This window comes from Notamacropus eugenii, chromosome 6 (genome assembly GCF_028372415.1).
Source record: "Notamacropus eugenii isolate mMacEug1 chromosome 6, mMacEug1.pri_v2, whole genome shotgun sequence".
NCBI classification, from domain to species: Eukaryota; Metazoa; Chordata; class Mammalia; order Diprotodontia; family Macropodidae; genus Notamacropus; species Notamacropus eugenii.
In genome coordinates this window covers 29,247,330-29,261,239 of record NC_092877.1, presented here as the reverse complement: position 1 = coordinate 29,261,239, position 13,910 = coordinate 29,247,330, and the positions used below count along the sequence as shown (strand labels likewise).

Genomic DNA, 13,910 nt, shown 5'->3' with positions numbered 1-13,910 from the left:
TAATGGGCACATTCAAAAAGTTGTTACCTGAATATTTTGCTGGTATTGTTATGGAATGGTTGACTATTGCTGATGAAGAATAAAACAAGTGACATACAGCAAAGATGTAAGTCTGCAGTGTTGGATCTCAACTATAGTAATTCAACAATCATTCGCCATTTTTGGCATTCTAAGGGCATTCTTCAGTATTTTAACTTTCACTTTTCTCCTAAGGATGAGATGAGGAATAGACCTCCCTCTCTTTGAACCAATTTCTCTCTCACAGCAGAGGTAATTGGTGAGATTTTCAGCCACCTTTTCCCACCAGGAAAATAACACATCTGGCTGCTGAATCCTTGTGTGAAAGGAATCCATTCTCTAACTGACTCACAGAAATATTTAGGAATAGGAGATGAAGTTGAGGGAGGATCTCTCTTATGGAGGATCTCCTCCATAAGGGAGATCTGACTCTTCTTTCTCTCTCCCCCAATATTTTATAAAAGTGGCTAAGGGAGAGAAATAATTTTAGCTTTGAGTTCTTACTTGTCTTACTTTCATATTTGATTAAAATCATAGTTGACTCCACTGGGATGACAAAAAAATCCCTGCTAGGTAAGAAGAAGATGGATGTTGCCCAACCAGAGGTCAGAGGGTACTAGATGTGCAATTGGAAGATCTGGAGGTCAATACTAGATCTGCCAAATACCAGCCTTGTAAATTCGGGCGTATCTCTTAACAGTGGCAGTCTGTCTATAAGATGAAGGAGAATAAAACTCATGCAAACTACCTTGCAGGCAGCTTGGGACAATTAAATAAAATAATTTAGATGAAAACACTTTATAACCACCAAGCACTATGTGAATATTTAAAAATCATTTTATTGATGTATTTAGTTTTTACAAATTGCCTAAATTTTCTGTGCCATGCCTCTCCTTCAGAGAACAATAACTTATAACAAAGAATCTTATACACTATGAACATGAATGTAATTTCATTCACCAAACATTTATTCACTTCCCTGGCCTCAGTTTCCTCACCAAATAAAGGGTTAAACTTGGTGACTTCTAAGGGTTTATTTCAAGTCTAAATACTAAGCGTCTATTGCAATATTAAGGAGTCACTGCATGTAAAGCATTGTTCTGGATACTAGTGAACTATACAGTTTAGATAACAAAGTCCCTCACTTAATGAAGCTGCCTAAATAAACATCTCTAATTCCTGATAAGTGTATAGGTAAGGTGCAAACAAAGTCTTTTTGAAGCCTGAATGAGACAGAAGGTTGTTATAACTAGGAGCGTTGGAAAAAGATTCCTCCTGGAGTAGGAGGTATCTGAGTTAAGCATTAAAACCAATCAGCCAATAAACATTTATTAAGCACCTACTGTTGGCCAGGAGCTAGGCTAAACGTAGGAGATACAGTTGTGAAAAGAGAAACAGTCCCTGCCCTCAAGGAACTTGCAAAGATGACATGCAAAGCTGAAAAAGTAGGGAAGGGGGAAGGTACTGGAAGGGGTCTAATGGAGAAGTCCAAGTGAGTGCAGCTGGCTGGGAAATTGAGATGTTGGCCTGGGTGCCTTCCTTGAGTGGTGGTTCTTGGAGAAGCTCTCCTCTGTACCTCCCAATCAGAGGGACCCTAGGAATAGAGGATATTGATGAGTAGGGAGTATCAGGGCTGATGTGATCTTGCAAGGTGAAGCAGCTCATCAGTAATGATGGAGAAATTAGAGGAGTGCAGTGTGATGGAAAAGAACACAGTGCATCAGAGGGAAGGATGGGGAAACATGTGAGTAATGGCATGGGTGGAGGAAAGTGTGAAAAACTTTGGAAGAATCCATTGTGGCTGGAGCTTAGATATATAGTATTTATCTTACCTCTGAGTTAAATTCAACTACTATCTTCTGCATAGACTTTCCTTACCTTTCTCCCATCACCCCTCATGGCAGTCATATATCAGTCTACTTTCTCTCTTTAGATTGCTTTGCATTTACTTAGAGGTTTAATATAAGTCCTCCATACAATCAATCCAGGGCTCTTGAGGGCAAGCAGGGTTGTTTGGTTTGCATCTTGGTATCTGCAGTGCTCACAAGGAGTAAGTGCTTATCGAATTAAATTGAACTACATGGAATTGAAAAAAAGAAAGAAATGAGGGGCTGTTCAAATTGAGAAGGGTTGCAGTTGTTGGAGATTTGATGAGTTTGGGGCTCAGGCTATAGATAACAGATTTGAAAATCAGTTTGACAACGGTGAGAGCTGAAACTGTTGAGTAAATAAATAACTGAATCAGCAAACACTTGAGTGCCTGCTCTGTGCTAGGCTCTGGACTAAAGGACAGGGATACAATGATATTGCCTAAAAAGTGAACAAGGAACTAGGGAAGAAGGCACAAAAATAAAAGCTTGTGAACTTTGAAATCTACAAACATGTGGCATACTAAAGCCAAGGGAAGTGAGTCTCATAAAAATGAAGGAGCAAACAATGTAAGATATTGCTGAGAGCTCAAGAACTCTATTCATGCAACTCTTAACTGCAAAGTTCATTTGCTTTTTTTTTAATACAATTCTCATCCTTCTTGAGCTCTCTATAACATCTAAATTGGAAAGAGACATTTCAAGAGAGTGATTGGGAAAGAAGTCAGTGCATGGAGTGGGGTGTGAGAAAGAGCTGATATCAAGGATAGACAGCTTTTTTGACCTCACTTTTTTATTTTTATGTTTTAATTAATTTATTTGTTTTCAGTTTTCAACATTTACTTCCATACATCTTAAATTTTCTTCCCCCTCCCTCTCCGAGATGGTGTGCAATCTTGTATGGGTGATAGACAATTTTTTTCAAGTTTTTACAAGAAAGAGGAGAGGAGACAAATTCAATGAATTAGTGAGTTGGGTCAAGAGAAGACATTTTTTAAAGGGTTTTAGGAGATGGATATTTTTGTAGGTAGAAGTGAAGCAGCTGACAGAGAAGAGAAATTAAAGAAATTGTGAGAAGTGAGGATGATTGCTGAGGTAAGATTCTGGAGAATGCAAGAAGGGATGAGATCAAGGGTCTAGATAGAGACACTGCCTTAGATAGGCAATGAGATACCTGTTCTCTGAGCCAGGAGAGGAAGAGAGTGGGAGAAGTTTCAAGGAATTGAAAAAGATAATGGAAGCAGCTGTCATCAAGCTGCCTCAGTCTTAGTGAAGTGTGTTAAGTACTTTTCATTGAGGAAAATGTTCAAAGTAGTCATTATGCAGCATGAGATAGAGGGTCAGTAAAAGTTAAGTGGAAAGATTGCCAAATATAGAGAGCCAGCTGAGGCAAGCTATAAGAATTCCAAAAGACCAGGATGGAAGTTGACTCACTGAACAACCCTGATGCCAGGGATACAGAAGGAGCAGAAAGGAATTGTTGGTGCCTCTTCCTCAGGTGTGGTTTCAATGCCCTGTGGCCCAATGTAGAATATTCCTCTGCTGACACTCCATCTATTATGTTCCCATCAGAGAAAAAGCTTAGCTCACTGGACAGTATATTAGCATTCTAATGAGACTCATCAGCTTCTCCTTTGGTTCTGCCTCAGTTGCTTATGAGTTATTAATATCAAGCACTTAGGGTTGTTTCTAGTGGAGAACAAAGTAACCAGAAATTGACCAAGAGGAAGAGAAGGAGAAAAAAGGAAACTTGGGTAATCTTTCAAGAACTGAAGACATTGTATCTTTCTATTTGCTAGTGCTTTTCACTAAAGAACCCCAGCCAAGTAGCACCTATTCCACCCCCCCTCCCCCCCGCCCCACAAAATCTAACAAGCACAGTTTAAATGTGTCTGAGCTGGGTGGCATGCTTACTTTCCTCCTTTGGGATATGGCCGTCTTGATAGTAACCCTGATATTTCCATCTACAGGATCTATGAGAGAGTGATAGACCCTCCAGAAACCAGCCTCCCCCCAGGAAGCAACTTATGGCTTGGGCAACGCAACCAAAAGCATGGCTTGCTGAAAGTAAGTACAGAGTTTTTTTTTTTTGAAAAAATATGCGTGTGTGTGTGTCTATACTCATAATGTATTTTAATTTTTTTAAAAAAATGTTTCACTGGTATCTTTAGCAAGCTTCCTCACTTCTTTCTTACTATGTAACAAAGGAAAACAATCAGTACTGTGGTACCAACAGTGACCAGGTCTGACAGTGTTTGCTACATTCCACTCTTGTGAGCCTTGGCCAAGATGTGGGATATATTTTTCATTACTTATCATCTGAAGTCATTATGAGGTCTTCAGTTACTCATATGGTTCCTTTGAGAGAACTTTGCAATTACATTATTGTACTCATCATGCATACTTTTCATCTGTTTCTGTTTATTTCATGTTGCAATCAGGAGGTGCAATCTGCACCAGTGGAGAGAATACCCCACATTAATAAGATTAGAGCTACATTGGAGTAATAAGAGAAGGCTATAGCTGATGTTATTCTGCAATAATTGTGATTAACATTTGTAGATCACTTAAAATTACGTAAAATTCTTTACATAGATTATATAATATGAGCCTTGCAACAATTCTTTGAGGTAGATACTGCAGACATTAGATGAATAAATTGAGACCTATAAAGGTAGGTGAATTGTCTATGATAACCAGAGATTACATAGATAACAACAGATGTCAGCAGTGGATTTGAACTTAAGCCTTTCTCACTTCAAGTTGTTCAGCATTCTGTCCATTACCCTTTCCTCTAGAAATGGAACAGGAAATGTCCCCTTGGAATCTGGGCTAGTAACAAGCATCACAGATGGAAAATTTGGATAGGGCACACAGTAGGCAATTAATAAAATAAGTAATCTACTCAGCTATTACTTTTTAAATTAAATTCATTTTTTATTTTAAATCATTAAATATCTGCCCTTTCCCTATCCCCTTTTATGAATGAAAGAAAAACAAACCCCTTATTACAAACATTCGTAGCCAAGCAACATGAATTTCTGTTTGTCATGTCTAACAGAGAAAAATTTTACATAACTTGCAAAATAATATAAATTAATATGTAAAATATGTATAAATAAAAACTATATTTATTTAAAATTAAAAGTGTATATGTGTTTGTGTTTTATTTTACAGTCTGAGTCTTTCACCTCTTTATCAGCAGGTGTGTAACATCATTAGTCTTCTGAAATTGTAGTTGGTCTTTATGATAATCAAAGTCATTAAGTCTTTCAAAGTTGTCTTTACAATTTTGTTGTCATTGTGTAACTTCACTCTGCATCGGTTCATATGAGATTTTTCATGATTTTTGGAAACCACTCCATTTCTTACAGCAAAATTATTCATTCATGGTTTAAAATTATTTTTATGACTCCTGCATTTGTACCTCCAGGTTTCTATATAGCTCTGGGAACCTATCAGGAATTCTTCAAAGTCCTCTTTTTGATTAAAGAGCTATTTCCCCCAGTGGAATTATTATTAAATTTTTCTTGATCAATAATTCTTGACTATAGTCCTATGTCATTTGCTTTCTGGGATATTATTTTTCAAAGTTTCCATTACTTTATGGTGTTGTCTGCTAAATCTTGTATTATTTTGTGGGATTTTTTTAGTACTTGAATCCTTTCTTTCCACTTTCAGTTTTTTTATTTGATCTGGTTGAGACTTCAGCTATAATATTTCTAAAAGTTTTCATTTTGGAGTTCTTTTCAAGAGATGAACAGTGGATTCTTTCTCTTTCCACTTTTCCCTTTGGTTTTGAGAGATCTTGACAGTTTTCTCTTAACATATCTTGAAATATAATTTCCAAGTTCTTCTATTTTATCATAACTTTCCAATAGTCCAATAATTCTTAATTTCTTTCTACTTTATCTACTTTTCAGGTCAATTATTTTTACTTTGATAGCTCACATTTTCTAGACTTTTGACTGAACTTTTCTAGTCTTTATTGTTGCCACATGCAGTAATTTCTTCTATTTGGTCCATTATAGTTTTGGGGGATCTTGTTGTTGGGGTAAGATTTTGTACCTCTTATAAAAAGCTGTTAATTCTCTTTCCAGTTCTTTTTTTCCATAGCTTTCTTTTCTTTCCCATTTTTCTACTATCATTTACACTCCATTTAATAAAAAAAAAACATTTAAAACTTAAAAAATCCTGTTGCATCATTTATTCCAGGAATTCTAGTTTAATTAGTGCCCAAGTTATGTTTTTCTTTAAAGCTTGGCTGTGGATGTTTTGGAGTTATTCTCTCTTAGGGTTGTGTTTTGGGTGTTCTTGCCACTCTATTAGCATTTTGGAGGTAGGATTCTTTTTTCTTTTGCTTGTCCATTTTTCCAGCCTACTTTTTAACTTCAAAGTTAACATTAGGATCAGTGTCCATGTTCTTTTGAAGCAAGGGTCTGGGCTGGTCTTGTTGTGTTCTTTGGGTATTACCTTCTATTATTTCAGACTCTCAGGGACAGCCCAGGCTGGGAACCTCCAAACTTTCCTTATTTCCAAATGACCTTTCCAAATGATCCAGGGCAAAATTTGACTGATGCCTCCCCTGAGCTTTTCGGGTTCCTGATTTGGGTTTGTTCTGACCAATAGACAGCCCCCTTCAGCCAGTGGACAAGCTCTACTGGTTCAGAATGACAGTACTGTAGGCTTCCTGACTTGGTTATTTCTCTAAAACTTCCTGACTATGCTAGAAGCTGGAATTGAGACTCTTTTCTGCTCTTCACATCTGAACCACAATGCTGCTGCTTGCCTCCACAGTTCCTCCTTGCATAGTATACAGTTGAGTTTTACCCTATCTTCTCATATTAGAATATTATCCCTGGGTGCTGGTCCTTTCCTCATTGTACCTTGGATCTGTGATCTGGTACTACATAGTAGGTGGCAAAGTTACCAGTTCGCACTCTGTATAATAACCACATCCTAGTCTGGGACCTAGTCTTCCCTTTGAATGCAGTCTGGGAGCATTGGGATACTCCATGCTGACTCCTACTCAGACTTCATCCCCAGTGTCCACAGACCTCTCTGTTTCCCTGTGCTGACTTGGCATGAAAAAGTGATTCAGGATCTAGTCTGGTATGCTTTCTAGATCTCTTTGGAGTTTTGAGGGAGAGTTCACTACATTTCATCCTTCTGCTTCAGCATGGTGGCTTGACTCCTCCTCTCTCCATCAGTATTTCTTTATTGAATTCACAAAGACATGTATAGCACTATAGCTAGATGCTGATAATGAACCAGAAACAGAGAGGGGTTTTCCCTTCTGGGAGCTTGCAAGTAATTTAGCCAGAAGAGACAAAACATGCACACTTGAAACAGTTAAGGAACGAAGTTGCTTCCAGCTCTGAGTCCCTGATTTCTTATGAATACAAAGCAGTGTTATGATTAAATAGAGGACTGAGTGATGCAGACATTATGTACAATATAAATTTCAAGAAGAGGAGATCACTGTGGGTTACAGTAGATGAGGGAGTCCTTATAAAGGAGGCAGGATTGACTAGGAAATCATGCCCTCCTCCTGTCTTTATCTTTTCAAAAAACCTGGTGGTTTTAAGTGGGAGTAGCTTGTTCTATTTGCCTATAGGAAGAATGGGAGAATGAGATTTTGAAGAATGAGGCCCATCAGCCAACCATCTCTTCCCTCTCATTGTTTCCTCACGTTGTTGGTTCTCTGAAATAGTTTCTCCATGAATGTGATCTTCAGCTGCCCAATTTAAGTCTCGTTTCTATTGTGCTTTTTTGGCTTTCTGGTCACAACTTAATTAGTACTACAGGTCATTTTCTGTAATGCTAGATGAACAATGGGATCTTTTCATATTCATAAGGAAGCAAAATAAATCAGAGCCTTGCTACTGGAAGTGATAGCTTTTGCTTATACATCATAAGTATATCTGGATTGTGCAGTAGAAAAAATGTTTTTTTGGAATTAGGGGATGTATGTTCAAATCCTAGCTTTGCTCCTTATTACCTGTGTGACTGTGGGTAAACCGTGTAATCTCTCTATATCTTGTTTCCTCAATTCAAACCTATGAGGGTTGGGATAGCACATCAGTAAGGGCCCTTCTAGCTTTAAATCTAAGATCTTATGATCTACCCTCCTCTCCTTTCTTCTTTCTGTTTCCCAGCCTCATCCTTTTTCTTCCTCTCTCCCTGCAGGATGGGTTTTTTTTTGCTACATTGTATCAATTCATCAATCATCTTGATGCTCTAGAGACTTGGTCCATCCTACCTAACTACCTTCCTTCATTCCTCCCAAGAGGCAGCCTGTTTTCTCTAAATGAGAGCCGGAATATCCTTTTAGTTGTAATGTCTGTAACATAGTAGATGCTTTTAAAGTCTGAGGAACCACAGCACTTGATTTTATTGCTTTGGATCTAAAAGCGCATTTGGTATGTTTTTCGGTTAAGATAACATTGTTCTATATTTTAAATATTAATAAGAGACTTCATAGACAAAGTTAAAGCAAAACACTGGACACATTCAATGAAGTTTCAGCTTCCTGGTGCATTCTTATGGATAATACAAAAAAAAATGCTACTCATGGAAGAGCAGGGGATATGATCACTCGCTTAGTGCCATCCAGAATAGCTCCCAATATTAAGTAATTCCTATCTAGGACAACCGAAGATGATCTGGGGATTTCTTCCCATCAAAACTGCATTCATCTGAAGAAACAGCTGTGGTGATAGTGATAGGCTTATCTGCTTTTAAGATTGTCATAGTTTTTCCATTATCAAGATAGTTGACTTCCCACTCAATTTCCCTTTGATGAATTCAGTGTCTAAGCTGATTATGCAGTTACGATTTTAGAGGAGCGAAAAGGGAAAGGCAAAAGGCGACTATGGACTGCAGTGAGCCAGTGAAACCCTCTGAAGCCATATGGTTTGGTAGGGCAATTGTGACAAGGTCATAACTGTCGATAACTGAAGAGAGTTGCTGTCCAAAAACCTTTTACATTATGGATAAGATGTTTTTTTTTTTTAAAGAGAGATGAACAAAGAGTTAGTGCCAACCTCTGGTAAACAGGAGTTCAAAAGCTGTCTCTTACCTGGACTTGACTGTCGCCTCTAACAGCTGAGCTGTCACTGAGAAGTGAAATTGATGGCATTATTTTCTGCTACAGCTGTTGTTTTTTACCTCAGCTGCTTCCTATAATTCTGCAGATGGTAAACATATGTTTATGGCCACATCGGAAAAGAAGCTCGATTGGATTCACCCATCTTTAATGCTTTTATGCAGAAATCCAGTCAGAGAACTCTGGGATCTTATACATTTGGAAATTAATATCTCTGTGCATTAACACTTTGAAAACAGCGGGGTGGCTAATGATATGCTAATGAGTTGCCAGTTTTTATTGATCATAATGAAAATAGACAAGTGCCTTTCTTGGCTTTTATGTATGCCAGAATATTTTATTAACTGTCTTCAGGGCAGAGATACATAATTGGTTGCATTTTTTAGATCCTACTTGTGGATTTCACAACTCTTTCTTTTTGTTACTCAATTCAGAAGCCCGGGTCTTTGCCAGTTTATAAACAGTACACATCTTCATCCATATATTTACATGCCCAGCAGGGTACCCCCTCCCCTTTTCCCTTTCAAGGCAGTTTGTTTCAGTGTTTTAGCACAAAAAAAAGTGAACCATTTTCTTCAATGTAAACAGAGATCTGCAGGGAAATAAGAGCGTTAAAAAAGAATTAGCATTTGTTTGGTATGAAAGCTGTGCTTGCATTTCTTTCTGAAGGTTCTGCGTATTGTTATGAGCTCTTGCCTAATCATTGTTATTTCATACCTCGGAGAATCTTAATAACATAATTTCGTAATCTTTATGCATGTGTGTTTGCGTGTGTTTGATGTGTGCATGCATCTTCCCCTTCTACCTGCAAAATGGGAAATTTTCTGGGAATTGTGGGAACAAAACACATGAGTTTTTTGAACATTAAAAGCTCATCATGGGCCACTTACCTCTACTCCAAGACCATTTCTCAATGCACCATTACCCAAAATAAGATTGCAGTGGGGAACCACAGGTGAATTGAATAAAGAAGAGATAGCAACCTGTTTCCTCTTGTTGGCATAGTGCCATCCTATTAACAACCAAACCTCAGTAATTTAGACATCCCTCATTAAGAATTTGTAGCATTTCAGGATGCCAGGCTGGACATTATTGAAGGATAAAAAAGGCTTACAGAGCAAATTGGTAGAATAGACAAGATTGCAAAGAAGACCTTAGCCTATCGTTTAAGCATATGTATATACACATGCATACAAACGTGTCCAGCAGACTATTTTTCAGATACTTTAATAAGTGTGTAGTTTTTTTTTTAACAGATTCTTTTGTTTGTAAGCAATTGAAGCTTTAACTATAGTTGCTTTCCATCTAGTCATTAAAGCGAGTCTGAACTGCTATCTGGCAAAACCTTATAAGCTCATGCTAGTTTTATTGGGGGACCAGATACAGATTCTGCTTCCTTTGAAGGTGGGAGGAGTCAGAATGTGTTTTCTCTTTCAAGAGGATGATAACACGAGGCACATGGAAATAATAGGACTGCATTTTTGACATATACCGTTCTTGTGGGACTTTTCGTTAATTCTAATGTGTCCCATATTTCACTGGATTTACACGGTGGACTGGCAAGATTTTTAATATTCTAATGACTTGATATTTCCTGGTGGTCAGATGCTCTTTGAAAATAATATTAATATTGATATCTAGCATTTATATAGAGCTTTAAGTTTTGCAAAGTGCTTTACAAATATTACCTCATTTTTATCCTCATAACAACTCTAGGAGGCAGATGCTATTATGTTTGTACAGATCAGGAAACAGACAGAGAATAAGACTGGATTTGAATTCAGGTTATCTTGACTTCAGGTTCATCACTCCATTCACTGAACCACCTTGGTGCCCACATTGGCCAAAGGGATTTATAGAAGCCATATTACCTTCAATTTAGAGCTGGATGGAATGAAAGAAAGGTTATTTTGTCCAACTCCTTCATTTTATAGATGAGGAAACTAAGACCCAGTGACATGGACACAAGGGGGTTGGTATGTGGATAAACTGAGATAACATAAGGATCTAAATAAGAGGTTGGAAACAGGCCAGATTTGATAATGTGCTGGGTAGCCAGGTGATATATTAAGCCTGTTGTCAAGAATACTCATCTTCCTGAGTTCAAATCTAGCCTCAAAGTAGTTGTGTGACTCTGGACAAGTCACTTAACTTCTGTTTGCCTCAGTTTTCTCATCTGTAAAATGAGCTGGAGAAGAAAATGGAAAACTGCTTTAGAATTTCTGCCAAGAAAACCCCAAATGGGGTCACTCAAAGTTGAATTGAAGAGCTGACCACAAAAACAACTCCACAACAACAATTTAATTATGTGGTAGAGGTATATTCTTATAGGCTTTAAAGCTGGAACATGGTTTAGCAATCATTTTGTCCAATCCCTCATCTTACAGATATTTATATAACAGCATATTTTTATGGGACTTTATGGTTTATAAAACATTTTATTTAGATTACCTCATTTGATTTTTGTAACAACCCTGTGAGGTATGTACAACCCCCCATTTTATTTATCAGCCTCATTTTATGTATATAAATCAAAGCTCAAAAAGCTTGAGCTTTCCCCCCAAATATTCTAGACAGTGATTAGGAGACCTAATATTCAAATCTAGTTCTGATACCAAATACAGTGCTACATTGTTCCAGGTTATGAATAAAGTTAAATGAAAGGAAAACAAAATCAATTCTTTCTTTCTTTTTTTTTTAAATCAGTTATCCTATGAAGCAAATTGGAGTGCTTCAGATATATCCTAATCTATAGAAATCCTAAATTTCCCAAATGGAGGGAGTTGGGGAGAGCCATTCCCTTTTTATTTCAAGATTAATATTAAGCATTTTAAGAAAACCTAATTCCCACTGACAAGATAAACTGTGCCTCCTTTTTTTTTGTTTGTGAGTATATTTATGAACAGTTCATCTGTAAAAACAAGATGAGATCCCCAGAACAGCTATGGTTTGGTCAAAGACACTGGACAGTCAGTATCTTTTTATCTCCATATGCATTCCATCAATACAGAACAAATGTGCCATCATTTGTAATGAAGTCACTGGTGTCATTGAAAACCAATAAACACTAATGTCCTTCTAGCTGCCCTCAGTTTCTGAGAACAAGGCAGGTCTCTATAGGACTCCTATGTGTAGTAATGGGGCTCTGTGATATTTTTGTCAGCTGTATGAAGAATGGATGTGCTCCATCTCAAGACAAGATGCCCCATTTCAAGATGAATTGTTTTTTTCCAGTTGGTCCTTGATTTCCCTACCTCCAATCTGATAAGAGGCAGTCTCAGAATTTGACACCTACTGGTTGTGTGCCACTGGGCAGATCACTTAAGATCTCAGTGCCACATAGAATTCTCTAATGTCGTAATGTACAAATCTGCTTTGTTGGAATGGGGAATTTCCTATTCCAATGAAATCACAGGGCAGATGACAGGATGTGTCCACCATGAAAAGCACAGCCAAGAAACCCTGTGATATTCTGTTCCTTGATGGTGTTCTTTCACTCTTCCCCTCCCCCTACTGAGATTTTATGCTCGAAGGACTGTTGAGGCTTACTATGTTACAAAGCTTGGAATTGTAGAAACTCCAGTTCAGTTGACCTTTCTGTAGACTCATTGGGTTTTAATAGCTAAAAGGATCAAAGAATGATTAATCTTGAGCTGGAAGTGACCTTAGAGGTCATTTATTTCAACCTTCTTATTTTCAAATGTGGAAATTGTAGTTCAGGGAAGTTGTGGTTTGCCCAAGGTCATATTGGTAGGAAGTGACAAAGGTATGATTTAAACTTATATCCTCATTCTGGAGCTAGTGTACTATACATGCCACCTTCTTGGGAGGCTTTAAAATCATTTGGTCCAGCTCCCTCGTTTAACAGATAAGAATGGTGAGATTCAAAGAATGGAAGCGAATGCTTAGTCATTGGAGAAAAGAAGGAAGCAAACATTCCTTAAGTCCCTAGTATCTATAAGGTGCTGTGCTAAATGCTTTACAAGTAAAGGCATCTAGATGGTACAGCAAATAGAGCACTGAACCTGAGTTCAAATCCAGCCTCAGACACTGTATAAACCTGGGCAAGTCACTTAACTTCTATATGTAATTTTCTCAGCTGTAAAATAGGGATAATAATAGCACCTATCTCCCAAAGCTGTTCTGCAAATAAAATGAAATGTTTGTAAAGTGCCTCGAAGACCTTAAAAACTATATAAATTGTAGGTGTTTTTATTATTATCATCATCATCATCATCATCATTTTCATCATCGCCAAGATTGCCTTTGATCTCTTAATCCAATGTTTTTATTTTTGTTTTTAAAACAATCCCATTTCATTCTAATATCCTGAAGAGAGCATTTGTCTTTTGACAGAGTTAGCTTGCTTGGGGGCAGGGGAGGAGCAGTTCTTCTTCTCAGAACGCTCTAGATTGAGGCCAGTTGATTGTCCCCTCCTGATTGCCAACCACCAATAATAATTCATATTGAGAAGTGTCTTACAATAAATAGTTCTGTTATTTCATCTTCTCATATTTATGAGCACTGTCATCCTTGAAAAAGAGGTTGATACAGATATAGATCCAATGAACAAGGTTCTGGGATTTTGTTATCTCTATTAATAATTCCAATTAATATTTTAACTTAAAATAACAAGCAGGAAGCAGCCTTTGCTGATTACCTTCTGCTGTTTTAGGAGATGAGCACATAAATGTTAAATGTTACTCCTTCAGAAGGATTTGCAGTACTGTCTTGGGTCTATATTTTATTTATAGATTAAGCTCAATATTCTCAACCACTTTCCATGTCTTCCATCTGTTCTGTAATATCTCTTCCGTCAAATTTGAAAAAAAAATCACATATTTCGACTTGGAAAAAAAGAAACCCAACAGCCAAATCAATATTTTCATTGCAAAATGGCAATCCTGATGAATTTT

At 37.4% G+C, this 13,910-nt stretch overlaps 1 protein-coding gene across 2 annotated transcripts in view; it reads left to right on the top strand.

The window, feature by feature from the left end:
• NELL1 (neural EGFL like 1) overlaps positions 1 to 13,910 on the top strand; it is a 905,733-nt gene that overhangs the window by 181,902 nt on the left and 709,921 nt on the right. For both annotated transcript variants that reach the window (XM_072619341.1, XM_072619340.1), the window contains exon 5: positions 3,857 to 3,953. In XM_072619341.1, the coding sequence (XP_072475442.1) occupies positions 3,857 to 3,953 (97 nt within the window). The remainder of the gene's footprint in view (positions 1 to 3,856; positions 3,954 to 13,910) is intronic.